Here is a 17845-nt window from a genome sequence, read left to right on the forward strand (position 1 = left end):
CAGTGATCTAAACTAGACTGTTGTTTCAAAAATGGTGGTTTGGAACATGGTGACCATAGACACCATATAGACTACATAATTGGTTGGGACCCACTGGTTGGTTCTCACAGCTCAATTACTTCACACTAGGCTCAGTACACTTTGACCAGAAACCTTGTTTTGATGATCTGATGAATATTGCCGACGACCAATATGAAATATGAGTTAATCAGTGCAAATCTATTGCAATCGTTTGAGGCTGTTTACCACTTGGATGTTGCCTTAATACCTAACACTGCATGGATGGTTTGCTGCATTGATCTCCCCTGTCTGATTACAGAAAAGCTGCCTTGTAACCTGGAGTTAAAACAGACACACTCCCAACCTCGCATAATTCAAATGGGATGTCATCATTGTTAAACCAAAGCTCATAGTCAATAAAATCAGCCCGATTTAAACTAATATTGAGGCGGCTTGATATCAAATAATAAACACATGGGTGTTTTAAACTCTGTTAAATATCTACTCTGATTAAGATTCAAAGATGTCTGCAGAAAGAATGGGGTGTGAGCTGTGATATGAGACCTTGAGTTAAAAAACAATCTATTTTGGCTATTGAACTATAGTAAATGAAGTGGATTAACACCCGTAACAGAATGATGGTAACAGAATGACATCATGGGTCCCTGATCTGTACTATACAGAAATGCACAATTATGAATGTCATTCTCTTTATGGTGACATATCCTGAGAAGGTACACAAAGGTAGAACAATTGAATATCCTCCCTTGGATGTTTGAGCTCCGCCCCCAAACATGACCAAATTTGGTTCTTGTAGGACGGGAAGTATCCTCATTGAAGAAGGTTGAAATGACTAGCAACGGAAAATAAACTTAACCTCATATGTCCAGCTTTCGCATCAATAAAATAATATTGATAACCTCTAGCAACACTACTTATCAGTCGTAAGGTGTCCCTCGCAGTCGTAAGGTGTCCCTCGCAATCAAATAAAAGTTGAACTACAATCTTGGTGTAAACGGTGGTAGATTACATGGTAGGATGTCTTGTGTGAAATGCGTGGTCTAATGGCAGCCCACTGTCTAACACAGCAGGATTGTTGTGTAGTTTGGACAGAAGTTGGATTCAGACGTTTATTTGATAGCAAGGGACACATTTAACCATACAACTGGTTCTTAGTGATTATAGATATGCTTTTATTGACGGGACATTTTTGGGGGGTGAAGCCGGACATATGAGGTAAGGTGTATTTTCCGTCACCAGGCATTCAACCTTCCACAACTAGGATACTTCCTGTCCTACAAGATTATAGTTGTGGTCGCAGCTAAGCACAGCAGAGCAAAGTTCAGTAAAATACAGTACAGCACAGTAAAGTAGAGTTCAGTGCAGTATAGTTCAGTATAGAAAATTATAAAGTACAGTACTGTATTGTACTGACCTATACTCTACTTTTCTTTAGTGTACTGTACTGTCCAAACTACTTTCAACGTCCATGGACGTCCGGTGTTGGTCGTTGCTTAGTGGGTGAGAGGGCTGGTTACAGTAAATGGAATGTGGGCTCATGGGTAGGTGTCAGTAAGAGCCGGGAGAGGTGACATTAAATGGAGAGAGAGAAAAGAGAGACAAGGGGAGGGGTTGCCCAAACTGTTTTCACACTCTTTCTTTGACCTCCATGGAACAGAATTTAAAAATAAAACAGCTATAAGCTGAACATAACAGTATGCCAGTGGAAGGGAGGACAGTAGCAGGTGCCCCAACTGTGGTTATTTTATTTTTTTAATTTATATTTTATTTTACTTATTTTTTGCTGTTTATCCAACTCTGGGTTGAGTTTCCTACTAATTCCCATTGTAGCCAATTCAGCTGCAGTCATTCTATTACTGATTTGTTGGTCATTCTGTTACCAATTTTGTAACAGAATGACACGTTTTAATAACTTAAATCATAAACCAAATTGTTATCAGTAAACCAAATTGTTATCAGTAAAGACACTATAACTAATTGGTAGGTCTACCTTAACTTGTTACTTCTGTGAACTTTCAGTTTCCTTATGCATCATGATGGAGAGAAATTAGAAAATACAGTATTCAGACCCCTTGACTTTTCCACATTTTGTTACGTTACAGCCCTAGTCTAAATTGTATTAAATATTTTTTCCCTCATCAATCTACACATAATAGCCCATAATGACAAAGCAAAAACAGGTTGAGAAGTTTTTGCAAATGTATAAAAAAAATTATACTTATTTACATTAGTATTCAGACCCTTTGCCATGAGACTCGAAATTGTTTCCATTAATCATCCTTGAGATCTTTCTACAACTTGATTGGAGTCCACCTGTGGTAAATTCAATTGATTGGACATGATTTGGAAAGGCACAAACCTATCTTACAAAAGGTCTCACAGTTGACAGTGTATGTCAGAGCAAAAACCAAGGCATGAGGTCGAAGGAATTGTCCGTAGAGCTCCGAGACAGGATTGTGTCGAGGCACAGATCTGGGTAAGTGTACCAAAACATTTCTACAGCATTGAAGGTCCCCAAAAACACAGTGGCCTCCATCATTCTTAAACTCTTCCTAGAGCTTGCTGCCCGGCCAAACTGAGAAATCGGGGGAGAAGGGCCTTGGTCAGGGAGGTGACCAAGACCCCAATGTTCACTCTGACAGAGCTCCTCTGTGGAGATGGGAGAACGTTCCAGAAGGACAGCCATCTCTGCAGCACTCCACCAATCAGGCCTTTATGGCAGAGTGGCCAGACGGAAGCCAATCCTCAGTAAAAGGCACATGACAGCTCGCTTGGAGTTTGCCAAAAGGCACCTAAAGGACTCTCAGACCATGAGAAAATAGATTCCCTGGTCTGATTAAACCATGAATGAACTCTTTGGCCTGAATGCCAGGCATCACCTCTGGATGAAACCTGGCACCATTCCTACAGTGCAGCATGGTGGTGGCAGCATCATGCTGTGGGGATGTCTTTCAATGGCAGGGACTGGGAGACTAGTCAGGATCAAGGGAAAGATGAATGGAGCAAAGTACTGAGAGATCCTTGATGAAAACCTGCTCCAGAGCCCTCAGGACCTCATACTGGGGCGAAGGTTCACCTTCCAACAGGACAACGACCCGACAATTCTCTGAATGTCCTTGAGTGGCCCAGCCAGAGCCCAGACTTGAACCCGATTTGAACATTTCTGGAGAGACCTGAAAATAGCTGGGCAGCGACGCCCCCCAACCAACCTGACAGAGCTTGAGAGGACCTGCAGAGAGGAATGAGAGAAATTCCCCAAATACAGGTGTGCCAAGCTTGTAGCATCATACCCAACAAGACTCGAGGCTGTAATCGCTGCCAAAGGTGCTTCAACAAAGTACTGAGTAAAGGGCCTGAAGACTTATGTAAATGTCATATCAGTTTTTAATTTTAAAATAGATTTGCAAAATTTCTAAAAACCTGTTTTTGCTTTGTCAAAAAACAATTTAAGCAATTTTAGAATAAAGCTGTAACGTAACAAAATGTGAAGAAAGTCAAGGGGTCTGAATACTTTCCGAATGCACTGTACGTTGGTTTTTGGTAACAGAATGTCAAGACACTAGGCAATATTTCTTAAACTTACAGAAAGCAAATAATTTCAGCAAAACAAAATATAAATGTTGATATTAGTTGGCAGGTGTCTTTGCTTCAATATTACTGTGTTTTGATGCATTTTTAATACCTATTAAATACTGTTTCTGCTAGATGTTGTCTAAGACCCCTTTTCCATCTGTTTGACCAGAAATCAAAGCCTTTGCTTATTCCAAATTTTTAGGATGGGAAATGGTTGAAACATTTATATATGCCTTAATTTCTCTTAGCTTAAGACTCTTAGCTTTCATTTGACACCAAATGTGATGTGCTCCTATGAACTTCACGTTAGTGCTCATGGGCTTTTTACATGGAAATGCCCACATTCCTTCTTAACACTTTTCATGTGCCAGCAGTTCAGCCATCACAAATTCCAGATGAAGACAAAATATATTCTGGAACCAATTATTCTATGTCAAAGACTTCAAATTATTATATGATTTATTGCAATACAACAAACCTTTAGCTATAATATGCTAAGGCAAAACAGAAGAACTGTCACGCCCTGACCTGAGAGAGACGGTTTGTTTCTCTATGTGGTTAGGTCAGGGTGTGGGGTGGGCCTTCTATGGTGTCTATTTCTTTGTTTTGAGCCGAGTATGGTTCCTAATCAGAGGCAGCTGTCTATCGTTGTCTCTGATTAGGAATCATACGTAGGCAGCCTTTCCCCACCTGTAGTTGTGGGATCTTAATTTTGTACTGCTTGTTAAACCTACAAGACGTGACGGTCGTATTCATTGTTTATTCTTTTGTTTGTAGTGTTCTGAAGTAAAAAAAAATACAACGATGAACACTTACCACGCTGCGCTTTGGTCCACTCCTTTTGACGATCGTGACAGAAGATCCCACCACCAAAGGACCAAGCAGCGTGGGCCGATGGACTGGCCATGGGAGGACATCCTGGATGGCAAAGGATCCTGGGCGTGGGAGGAGATCCAGGCCGGAAGAGATCGCCTCCCATGGGAACAGGTGGAAGCAGCGAGGGAGGTACAGCGACGAGATCGACAGGCAAGGCAACAACGGAGGCCCGAGAGACAGCGCCAAAAAATGTTTTTTTGGGGGGGGCACACGGGTAGATTGTCTAAGGTGGTTTTAAGACCTGAGCCAACTCCCCGTGCTTACCGTGGGGAGCAAGTGACTGAACGAGCACTGTGGTATGCGGTGATGCGCACTGTGTCGCCCATGCGCACTCACAGCCCGGTGCGCTCGGTACAAGCTCCTCACCGTTGCCGTGCTAGAGTTGGCCGTCAGCCAGGAAGAAGTGCGCCGGCTCAGCGTATCTGGTCTCCAGTGCGTCTCTACGGCTCAGGTTATCGTGCTCTACGCACGGTACCCCCCGTTCACCAGCACAGCCCAGTTCGTCCTGTACCAGCGCCCCGCCCTTGCTGGGCTACAATAACCATCCAGCCAGGACGGGGTGTGCCAGACCTAAGCTCCAGACCTCCACGGGCCTCCACGGCCCAGTATACCCTGTGCCTGCTTTGCGCACCCAGTCTCCTGTGTGTCTCCCCAGTCCAGTGAGACCGGTTCCAGCTCCACGGAGGAAGCCTCCAGTGATGATCAATGGTCCGAAGCCTCCAGTGATAATCCATGGCATGAAGCCTCCAGTGATGATCCATGGCCCAGAGCCTGTAGTGATAATCCATGGCATGAAGCCTCCAATAATGATCCATGGCCCGGAGCCTGTAGGGATGATCCATGGCACGAAGCCTCCAGTGATGATCCATGGCCCGGAGCCTGTAGGGATGATCCATGGCACGAAGCCTCCAGTGATAATCCATGGCCCGGAGCCTCCAGTGATGATCCATGGCACAAAGCCTCCAGTGATGATCAATGGTCCGAAGCCTCCAGTGATAATCCATGGCACGAAGCCTCCAGTAATGATCCATGGCCCGGAGCCTGTAGTGATGATCCATGGCACGAAGCCTCCAGTGATGATCCATGGCCCGGAGCCTGTAGGGATGATCCATGGCACGAAGCCTCCAGTGATGATCCATGGCGCGGAACCTGTAGTGATGATCCATGGCGCGGAGCCTGCAGCGACGGTCCCCGGTCCGGAACCTACAGAGACATTCTCCGGTCAGGAGGCTCCGGCGACGCTTCCCAGTCCGGAGCCTCGGGAGACGCTCCCCAGTCCGGAGCCTCGGGAGACGCTCCCCAGTCCGGAGCCTCGGGAGACGCTCCCCAGTCCGGAGCCTCGGGCGACGCTCCCCAGTCCGGAGCCTCCGGCGACGCTCCCCAGTCCGGAGCCTCCGGCGACGCTCCCCAGTCCGGAGCCTCCGGCGACGTTCCCCAGTCCGGAGCCTCCGGCGACGCTCCCCAGCCCGGAGCCTCCGGAGGCGGCCGGCAGCCCAGAGCCTCCGGCAGCGGCCGGCAGCCCAGAGCCTCCGGCGGCGGTCGGCAGTTCAGAGCCTCCGGCGATGATCCACGGTCTGGTTCCTCCGGCGACACAGAAGCGGGGGGATCAGCGGGCGGTGTGGGGGCTACGCCCCGAACCAGAGCCACCGCCAATGATAGATGCCCACCCGGACCCTCCCCTATAGGTTCAGGTTTGCGGCCCGGGAGTCCGCACCTTTGGGGGGGGGTACTGTCACGCCCTGACTTGAGAGAGACGGTTTGTTTCTCTATGTGGTTAGGTCAGAGTGTGGGGTGGGCATTCTATGGTGTCTATTTCTTTGTTTTGAGCCGAGTATGGTTCCTAATCAGAGGCAGCTGTCTATCGTTGTCTCTGATTAGGAATCATACGTAGGCAGCCTTTCCCCACCTGTAGTTGTGGGATCTTAATTTTGTACTGCTTGTTAAGCCTACAAGACATTACGGTCGTATTCATTGTTTATTCTTTTGTTTGTAGTGTTCTGAGGTAAAATAAATTACAACGATGAACACTTACCACGCTGCGCTTTGGTCCACTCCTTTTGACGATCGTGACAAGAACACAGGAGGTACAATCAGGAAAATATATAGGCATCGTATATTTCTGATCCAAGCTAAGCTTACCAAAAGTTCTTAATAGGAAATGATTGTCAGATGTGCAAAATAGTATTTATTCTCAAATTATCCACATTTCACTGAAAGACTACCGTAAATTCCGGACTATAAGCCGCAACTTTTTTCCCAGGCTTTGAACCTCGCGGCTTAATTAATGACGTGGCTAATATATGGATTTTTCCCGCTTTCAATTAATTTTTTCAAAAAAAACACATTCTGTGACGTGCTCAGTTTTTTGGTGGCATGAAGCTTTCATTAGACTAATGAAATTGCCGAACGGGTTAAGGTCAAACAACTTTTTTGTTTACTGTTTAGATTAAATCGAGCGCTCTCAAATTTCCCATCATTCTGATTACGGTAGTCATTTTGTCACCCTCATCATGGCAAAGACACAGAGACATGCATATTATGCAGCTTTCAAGTTGAAGGCGATTGATCTGGCTGTTGGAAAAGGAAATAGAGCTGCTGCACGGGAGCTTGGTCTTAATGAGTCGATGATAAGACGTTGGAAACAGCAGCGTGAGGAATTGACTCAAAAAGACAACTAAAGCTTACTGCTCATTTTTTATTTTTTGTTACAAGCCGTGTTTCGTTAAAGCCTATTTATTTTTGTTACAAGCCGTGCTTCGTTAAAGCCTATTTATTTTTGTTACAAGCCGTGTTTCGTTAAAGCCTGTGTAAAGTTCATTTGTTTCAATGTACCGGTAGGCACCTGCGGCTTATAGACATGTGCGGCTTATTTATGTTCAAAATAATATATTTTTTTAAATTCAATGGGTGCGGCTTATATTCAGGTGCGCTTAATAGTCCGGAAATTACGGTAGTTGCATCTGTGCAGTACAGTGCACATCTCTGATCTCAGTAATTGTATTAGTGTGATCACTGGGAGTAACAACACCTATAGTCTACACTATTGTCTATCCACCCAATGTGTGAACACTATCCCCTTGGCTCTCACTTGGCAAGATGTTGGTTTCTTTGGAATGCTTTTCATATTGGCTGTTTTCTCTAGCCCTTCTAATAAAACATAACACTTTCTCCCCTTTTAGTGTGCTGGGATCATAACTGAAACTCATCAAAGCCCTCTGCTCTGCATGAAACAAACAGGGGTAGACTGGGGAGAAACCTGAGGCCATGAGAATTAATATTATGGGAGGCCATCAGTACATGATATACACTATATGGTTCTCTCTAACCTTAGTGAGGCATAGTTGGACTGTGGTTATGGTTCTAGCAGAGGACATTTGCATTCTTTTGCATTATGTATTGTAGAAATCGGAGGCTAGATTTGTTCTTATGCTAAAACATTACTTTGTTCCTCTAACTATCCCAGGGGTATTTAGCAGACCTCTGGGTAACATTGACATTACACAGACAGAATGATTTTGGACATACAGTACCAGTCAAAAGTTTGGACACACCTACTCATTCAAGGGTTTTTCTTTATTTTTACTATTTTCTATATTGTAGAATAATAGTGAATACATCAAAACTATAAAATAACACATATGGAATCATGTAGTTAGCAAAAAAGTGTGAAACAAATCTAAATATATTTTATATTTGAGATTCTTCAAATAGCCACCCTTTCCTTGATGACAGCTTTGCACACACTTGGCCTTCTCTCAACCAGCTTCATGAGGTAGTCACCTGGAATGCATTTCAATTAACAGGTGTGCCAGTCAATCATTACTTTAAGACATGAAGGTCAATCAATCCGGAAAATGTCAAGAACTTTTAAGGTTTCTTCATGTGCAGTCGCAAAAACCATCAAGCTCAATGATGAAACTGACTCATGAGGACCGCCACAAAAAAAGGAAGACCCAGAGTTCATTCGAGTTAACTGTACCTCAGAAATTGCAGCCCAAAAAACTTCACAGAGTTCAAGTAACAGACACATCTCAACATTAACTGTTCAGAGGAGACTGCGTGAATCAGGCCTTCATGGTTGAATTGCTGCAAAGAAACCACTACTAAAGGACACCAATAAGAAGAAGAGACTTGCTTGGGCCAAGAAACACGAGCAATGGACATTAGACCGGTGGAAATCTGTCCTTTGGTCTGATGAGTTCTAATTTGAGATCTTTGGTCTTTGTGAGACGCAGAGTAGGTGAACGGATGATCTCCGCATGTGTTGTTCCCACCGTGAAGCATGGAGGTGTGATGGTGTGGGGGTGCTTTGCTGGTGACACTGTCTGTGATTTATTTAGAATTCAAGGCACACTTAACCAGCATGGCTACCATTCTACAGCGACACGCCATCCCATCTGGTTTGTGCTTAGTGGGACTATCATTTGTTTTTCAACAGGACAATGACCCAACACACCTCCAGGCTGTGTAAGGGGTATTTGACCAGATGACCTGGCCTCCACAATCACCCGACCTCAACCCAATTGAGATGGTTTGGGATGAGTTGGACCACAGAGTGAAAGAAAAGCAGCCAACAAGTGCTCAGAAAATGTGGGCACACCTTCAAAACTGTTGGAAAAGGATTCCAGGTGAAGCTGGTTGAGAGAATGCCAAGAGTGTGCAAAGCTGTCATCAATGCAAAGGGTGGCTACTTTGAAGAATCTAAAATATTTTTATTTGTTTAACACTTTTTGGTTACGACATGATTCCATACGTGTTATTTCAAAGTTAACAATGTTGAAAATAGTCAAAATAAAGAAAAACCCTTGAATGAGTAGGTGTGTCCAAACGTTTAACTGGTACTGTACCTGCTATGTGAGATGTGAATCAAATCCCACTTACTTTATTGCCTCTGCAGAGCAGGTTGAGTTTGTTTGCTTTTGGTCTGGTTGAGGACAACCTGCAGAGAAGGGCTTATCACCAGCCCAGTAGCAGAAACCTGAGCCCAAAGGTGTGAAAACTGAAAACTCCCTTGACCAGACCACAGAATGTTGCCTGCCTGCCTGCAGCAACATGACCCTGTTTCCTCTGTCTGTCTGCGTGTGTGTGCGCTATTAGTGAGGAAATTGCCGGCATGCTTGTACATGAGTATCACCAGGGTTAGACAGACAGAGGGTGTACCGGTCATTAGCGAGCTGTGACCTGAGAAAGAGGCCATAAGGGAATGCTATGCTGCAAGGTAAACTCTGTCTTTTCTATGGAAGGCAAATCATGAATATGTGTGTGTATTCACTAAGTCATGATATGAATGTTAGAGCCTGTAGTGTACATGGTGACATTACCCATCAAGTACTAACAAATGGAAGAGTTTAGTAGGGAACTACAGATCTGTAACTGCATCACCTTCAATGATGTTCTCATAAGCACCATAAACAACACATTATAAAGACAGCATCACAGCTACAGAAAAACGCTAATGTGGAGAAAAGATGATGAGCTAATATACAGAACATTTTGGAGCAGATTTGGGTGGGCATGTTATTCAAAGCTCCGGCATCCTGTTCATTAAGGGTTCACTGTTCTAAAAAAACAACAAAAGGAGTCTGAGGAGATTGCTCTGTATGTAGCACTTCTCCTGCAATGGGATCAGGTTCAGCATCAGAGCCAAAGCCAGGGAAGGCTGCCAAAAGAACAGGCAACATGCTGTCCCCCAGCCAGGGCCGGGTGTGTGGGGGGGATAGGGAGAGAGAACAGTACAGACAAATAACAGACAAATCTAATAAAAAACTAACCACTCACAAGACAACCACGCCATAGGAGTTTCACCACATGGCCCAGCTACACAACTGAGTGGTTTAGAAGGGATTATGAAAGGGGTGTAAACAAGCAGTGGAAATGCTTCAGTATTAGCTTATCAAGCCAATCTAGCATAAGAAGGAAGTAGAGAAGCTTCCCTGTAAAATGTAATGGATGAACAAGAAACTGAGATTACAGAGACATACACACATGCTGTGTGTACTGTGTTGCACGTCTGTGTGCAATCCAGCTAGTGCATGTACAGTATGATCCCAAGACCTTTGATCCATGCGGTCTCTGAGCTTCTTGCGAGAGGGAAGGCTTTTCTTTTAGAATCCTCTCCTCTCTGTCTCATACGTCTCCATTGCAGGGGCCTACACTGCATTTGCAATGATGCCAAAAGAGAACTTGATTTATGAAATTCACATATCTTTTGAGCAAAATGTTTGTGGCAATGTGAAGTTGTTTTCTTGCTTGGTGAATCATTTAAAATGCATACATTTAAGAAGAAACAGAGAATAATCACAGTGATAACATTGCCCTTTCCTATTGGCTCATAGGTCTTCATCCTCAAGCTCAAATGACTATTAAAATGATTCACTGATGCCTTACTGAAATCAATCTATCAACAAATACAAGCCAAGCAACCTTGCAGCAGGTAGCTATGCTGTGCCACGGCCTATCAGAAAGGCAACAACACCCTCTCTCTCGTATACATCATCCATACATAAAAACGCAATAACTCACCACATCAGGGGCCATCTCTAAACTGAAGCTCATTATGGTAGCACAGTGGTTGGGCCTTACAGACAGAAAGGGCCCCAAAACGCTGCCATTGTTGTTAACCAACTGATGAACAAAACCAACAGGCTGTGGATGTCGGAGCTCCCTTGTGTTGGTTGCTGGAGATCCTCTGTGTGGTTGAGCAGCTGAGAATGAGTGAAGAGGCGGATTTCTCCATAAATTAGCATCAGTCTCTTCCTTGCTCTCTTTCAAGGCCTTGTCTTACACACAGCCAGGCTTTATAGAACAAGAGAATGGCTCCCATGGCAGCTTCAGATGTATGCTGAATAATAGATGGTTGAATGAACAAAACGGCCTTCCAGTCGGCACAGTGCCATGGTAGAGAGAGAGAGGAGCCATAATGGAGAAGTCTGGCCAATGGCAAGCTGAAGACAAGATGTTATTAACTAGACATAATTTAAAGTCACACCACCATATAAGGCAACATTAGGTTTCACTACCATTATTACCAGCAGTAATAGACATACAACCCTTCCCCAGTAGAAGTAAGAGTGGTGCGGTAGAGCAACCCATAATCCTCCAGTAGCAGTTCACACTCTCCTCTCCTCCTAGCCTAGCATCTGAGGGTTGACTCAGGGGATCATTAACCATAAGCCCCTGCAGCACAGTAACTGAGACTGGGTGAGTGGGAGGAATTCTCCCTCTCTCGCTTACTGACACTGCCACTCAACCCACTTAGCAGCACTGATGCTTAAGACGGTTCTCCTCATTCCCTTGGTGCCTGTTCAGTCACTTGTTCACCCTTATTGTTATACGCCACCCCCTCTGTCTTTATGGTTCATTTGGATGGCTGACATTATATACAGCATTTCTGAGGAGTTCAGGCTTCTCTAGCATGCTAAAATATTCCCTGTATTCCCATTCTTACAGTAGTAGAAGACAATTCGCAGTATTATTCTCAATGATCCAGCTCAATCTCTTATTTGACTCCTTTGTATTTCACACCCCACGGCCACTACCCTGAGATGCATAGGAACACTGTGACAGCAGCACGGGCTGGATTATCTAGGATGGCACTGGGTGAAATTGCATCATTGATATCATTTTTAAAACATGTCTCGCCAAGCCCAGTGATAAACATGGTGAATAACAAATTAACACGCTTGACAATAATAAACTACAAATCCCCAGCTGCAACCCTGACAGAATTCCCTAAAAGCCTTTACCTCAGGCCTAAATCACAAATTGAATCTCTCAGTCAGTGATCCATTATTAGATCCATAATCTCAGACTTTGAAATCAATGAAACAGAGCTATGTACATACAGTGCCTTTCGGAAAGCGAAAACATGTTTTTAGAAATGTTTGCAAAGGTATTACAAATAAAAAACAGAAATACCTTATTTACATAAGTATTCAGACCCTTCGCTATGAGATTCGAAATTGAGCTCAGGTGCATCCTGTTTCCATTGATCATCCTTGAGATGTTTCTACAACTTGATTGGAGTCCACCTGTGGTAAATTCAATTGATTGGACATGATTTGGAAAGGCACACACCTGTCTATGTAAGGTCCCACAGTTGACAGTGCATGTCAGAGCAAATACCAAGCCAAGAGGTTGAAGGAACTGTCCGTAGAGGTCGAGACAGGATTGTGTCGAGGTACAGATCTGGGGAAGGGTAATAAGATGTCTGCAGCATTGAAGGTTGCCAAGAACACAGTGGCCTCCATCATTCTTAAATGGAAGAAGTTTGGAACCACCAAGACTCGTCCTAGAGCTGGCCACCCGGCCAAACTGAGCAATCGGGGGAGAAGGGCCTTGGTCAGGGAGGTGACCAAGAACCAAATGGTCACTCTGACAGAGCTGTAGAGTTCCTCTGTGGGGTCTGAATACTTATGTAAATGTCATATCAGGTTTTTTCTTACTTTTTATAAACTAGCAAACATTTCTAAAAACCAGTTTTTTCTTTGTCATTATCGGGTATTGTGTGTAGATTTGAGGGGAAAAAACAAATGAATCAATTTTAGAATAAAACTAACGTAACAACATTTGAAAAAAGTAAATGGGTCTGAATACTTTCCAAAGGCACCATAAAAAAGTGCAGTGAGGCAGGTCCAGGCAACAGAAGGCTAGAAGGCCAGCGAAAGTGTGATCATCCACACTATTAAAGGGTGTAAACAGTGAGAGTATACACATTCTTTCTAATTTATCACAGACAATAACTGTGAGTGTGAAGGCTAAAATGACCAGCTATTGTCACCAGGCCTTGATACTGTCTGGCCCAGGGTAAGGCAATCAGTCAAATAAAGTAAATCTACATTTGCTTCATTAGATCTAGATGCTCCAAGAGGAAGGACAGAAAACAGGGTGTAAAGATAAATACAAAAAATATGACATTTCACCATAGGCAGCATGCAAAACAACATCTGTATCTTTCATAACACCTTCAGAGCCTCATTCGCATGAGAAGACCCATCAGCCAGATGTTAGTGTCACCTGTCTGGACTCTGGGGAGATAGTGTTAGATGTCCTATGAGGGTAAAACCTCTGTTCAGAGCAGAAGCCACGTAAGCCTGGATACAGACCCCACAGGACCTGCCATGTTGTTCAGTCGCAGCACAGACAGCACAGACCACCCTCCCCTCCGCCTCACTCTCTCTCTCTTACGCGCGCGCGCACACACACACACACACACACACACACACACACACACACACACACACACACACACACACACACACACACACACACACACACACACACACACACACACACACACACACTACCTTGACGTTCTGAGGGTGCACTGTCACTTCGTAAACATCAGCCAGGCAGAAAACACACATACTGTAGGGCAGGGATCCCCAACTGGCAGCCTGCGGGTAAGTTTTCTGTTAAAAAATACACATTGGGGGTGGACATAAGACTGCAAAAACACCCGCAAATCAGCTCCAAGTTATTTTAATTTTGGAAATCTGTTCCAAAGTATTCCCATTCATAGAGATATTTACATTGTGTGTATTAAACATTACAAACACCTTCCTAATATTGAGTTGCACCACCTTTTTCCCTCAGAACAGCCTCAATTCATTGGGGCATGAACTCTACAAGCTGTCGACAGCGTTCCACAGGGATGCTGGTCCATGTTGACTCCAAAGCTTTCCACAGTTATGTCAAGTTGGCTGGATGTCCTTTGGGTGGTGGGCCATTCTGATACATAGGGGAAATTGTTGAGTGTGAAAAATCCAGCAGCGTTGCAGTTCTTGACACGTTCAAACCAGTGCCCCTGGCACCTACTACCATACCCTGTTCAAAAGGCACTTACATCTTTTGTCTTGCCCATTCACCCTCTGAATGGCACACATACACAATACTCAATTGTCTGAAGGCGTAAAAATCCTTCTTTAACCTGTCTTCTCCCCTTCATCTACATTGATTGAAATGGATTTAACAGTTGACATCAATAAGGAATCATAGCTTTCACCTGGATTCACCTGGTCAGTCCGTCATGGAAAAAGCAGGTGTTCCTAATGTTTTGTACACTCAGTGTATGTGATAATATGCAAATGTAAGCAAGTTTTGAAAAGATTATGTTTTACATTTACATTTACATTTAAGTCATTTAGTCAAATATTATATCTGTTTGGGCTTCTTGAGGTCAATTTGCAGTCTACAAATTATTTGTAATTATGTTCTGCCATCCGTTCAAAAAAACTATTTGCCAGCGGCTGAATCTAGTTGATGATCCCACCAGAGCCCCCCTGCTGTAGTGGTGTCATGCTATGTTTCTTTTTTATTTTTAGTTAACCTTTATTTAACTAGGTAAATTCTTATTTACAATGACAGCCTACCCCGGCCAAACCCAGAAGACGCTGGGCCAATTGTGCACCGCCCTATGAGACTCCCAATCACGGCCAGATGTGATACAGCCTGGATTCGAACCAAGGACTGCAGTGATGCCTCTTGCACTTAGACAATGTATTCAAATATAATTGATATCCGATATAAATTGATGCTATTTGCTTCTCCAGTGACATTAATGTAGAGGCAATATGGTGTGGCTGAACTCAAAGGCTCAATAAACGTAAACAAAGGAGCGCAATTAACCGAGCTCCGCATCAGATCCCCCCCCCCCCCCGCAGGGACCATGACAGTACACAGATCGTTCTACCCAGCAACAAAGCGTGCAGCATTTCAAACACACTGACCCTAAATCGAACCAGACTGAAAAGCCCATGTCCGACTCCGAGTTTCTAAACCTTGTCTATTACCCTGGCGTCTTCTAGGGTGCATATAAGAATTGACCTCAGTACTATGATTCCTTCTTTCGAACGTTCGTGGTCTCTCCCACATGTCCAGCGGCCTCATCAATGGGCCTACAGAAGTTAATTGACAGATCACCTGTCACCTGAAGGCTGGGTACAATATAATTATATGCAAAATAGCTACATAGATAGGGATGCTGATGATAAAGGTGACCAAACCACAGTGATGGACGCTATGTCTACTACTTGACGAGCCCTCAGCACTGGTAAGGGGAACAAGCAGGCACAAAAGCTAAACGTCGATTTACTTATGATTCGTTGAAATATAATAATGAAACTGAAGCCTATGCTTTCCCAATTTTGTCTCGTGTCATTTAGCTTGCAGGGCTATTGATGCAGTTCCACAAGGTCAAAACATTTCTGAATTTGCATATCCTTTATTACCCACCTTTGACTTGCGTTTCATATTCTCCTATGATCTCCTTGTCCTTCTTGACTCTGGTTTGAGATGACATTTTTCGTGGGGGTTTGCGCAAGAGTCGACTCCAGCAGCGTTGTTCTCCGTCCTCTGCTCTTTGTGTCCGATTAGCTCAATGCAAAAAATGTAAACTCAAGTTTCAAGTAACACTTATCACTTAATGAAGAAATGAAACGCGAGATTCTATAGTGAGCTCCCTAATGCTCACCTGCAGAGGGCTATGTCTATTTTATCTTGAAGAGAAGTACTACGCTTTTCTTGATAAAGCATGCCATCCAATGCAAAAGCTGCAGCGGAGAAAAACAAAACCCTTCTACTCAAAGCAAGAAAATAATGGAAATAGAATGATCGTGGGTGTAGAGGCTAGGCGCTCACCCATTTCGATGATTTCTTTATTTCTAGAGTGCCCAAAAATGAATATTTGTGCGTTCGCAGTGGACCAGTCTTTGATTAGCTGTGCGCTCTGAGAATTTGCGCTGCAGGGACATATGAATTGAGTCGAACGTCACACGAGTCTCCTCCCGTTGTAGAACTCTCTCTCTTACTCTCACTCACACACACACATTTTGTTGCATGAAATGTGGTATCTGTTAGGCAGTGTTTTTCTTTCATTTGATATGATTTCTTGCATTTTCTTCAATGTCGGCTAAAAAGTGTCTGATTATGCCAGTTAGTGTCTTATTCCGTCATAAATCAAATCAAATGTTATTTGTCACATGGCCGAATACAACAGGTGTAGACCTTACAGTAAAATGCTTACTTACAAGCCCTTAACCAACAATAGAGTTTTAAGAAACATACCTTAAAAAAAAGAAATAAAAGTAAGAAATAATTAAATAGCAGCAGTATTGTGCAGGGGCACCGGTTAGTCAAGGTAATTGAGGTAATATGTAGGTAGAATTATTAGATAATAAGCAGAGGGTACGCAGCAGCGCAAAGGGGAGGTGGGGGGGGGCAGTCGTGCCCTCTTCACGACTGTCTTGGTGTGCTTGGACCATGTTAGTTTGTTGGTGATGTGGACACCAAGGAACTTGGACCTCTCAACCTGCTCCACTGTAGCCCGTCGATGAGAATGGAGGTGTGCTCGGTCTTCCTTTTCCTGTAATACACAATCATCTCCTTTGTCTTGATCACGTTGAGGGAGAGGTTGTTGTTCTGGCACAACATGGCTAGGTCTCTGAGCTCCTCCCTATAGGCTGTCTCGTTGTTGTCTGTGATCAGGCCTACCATGTTGTGTCATTGACAAACTTAATGATGGTGTTGGAGTCGTGCCTGGCCATGCAGTCATGAGTGAACAGGGAGTACAGGAGGGGACTGAGCACGAACCCCTGAGGGGCCCCCGTGTTGAGGATCAGCGTGGAAGATGTGTTGTTACCTACCCTTACCACCTGGGGGTAGGTACGATTCGATCTTAGTCCTGTATTGATGCTTTGCCTGTTTGATGGTTCGTCGGAGGGCATAGCGGGATTTCTTATTTGCTTCCAGGTTAGAGTCCCGCTCCTTGAAAGCGTCAGCTCTACCCTTTAGCTCAGAGCGGATGTTGCCTGTAATCCATGGCTTCTGGTTGAGGTATGTACGTACTGTCACTGTGGGGACGACATCATCAATACACTTATTGATGAAGCCAGTGACTGATGTGGTGTACTCCTCAACGCCATCGGAAGAATCCCGGATCATATTCGAGTCTGTGCTAGCAAAACAGTCCCGTAGCTTAGCATCTGCTTCATCTGACCACTTTTTTATAGACCAAGTCACTGGTGCTTCCTGCTTTAGTTTTTCCTTGCAAGCAGGAATCAGGAGGATAGAATTATAATCAGATTTGCCAAATGGAGGGCGAGGGAGAGCTTTGTACATGTCTCTGTGTGTGGCGTAAAGGTGGTCTAGAGTTAGTTTTTTTCCCCTCTGGTTGCACATTTAACCTGCTGGTAGAAATTTGGTAAACAAGATTTATGTTTCCCTGCATTAAAGTCCCCGTTCACTAGGAGCGCCGCCTCTGGATGATCTTTTTACTGTTTTCTTATGGTCGTATACAGCTCATTGAGTGCGCTCTTTGTGCCAGCATCGGTTTGTGGTGGTAAATAGACAGCTACAAAGAATCTAGGTCTACATCTCA

The 17845-nt window shown here is 44.1% G+C and overlaps 1 protein-coding gene across 3 annotated transcripts in view; it reads right to left on the reverse strand.

Moving 5' to 3' along the window:
- The window catches only part of LOC115207893 (SLIT-ROBO Rho GTPase-activating protein 3), a 123904-nt gene extending 107685 nt beyond the window's left edge, over positions 1 to 16219 (reverse strand). For all 3 annotated transcript variants that reach the window (XM_029775436.1, XM_029775435.1, XM_029775437.1), the window contains exon 1: positions 15703 to 16219. In XM_029775436.1, coding sequence (XP_029631296.1) covers positions 15703 to 15769 — 67 coding nt within the window. In that variant the 5' untranslated portion in view covers positions 15770 to 16219. The remainder of the gene's footprint in view (positions 1 to 15702) is intronic.
- Positions 16220 to 17845: the final 1626 nt, after the last annotated feature.

This window comes from Salmo trutta, chromosome 14 (genome assembly GCF_901001165.1).
Source record: "Salmo trutta chromosome 14, fSalTru1.1, whole genome shotgun sequence".
NCBI classification, from domain to species: Eukaryota; Metazoa; Chordata; class Actinopteri; order Salmoniformes; family Salmonidae; genus Salmo; species Salmo trutta.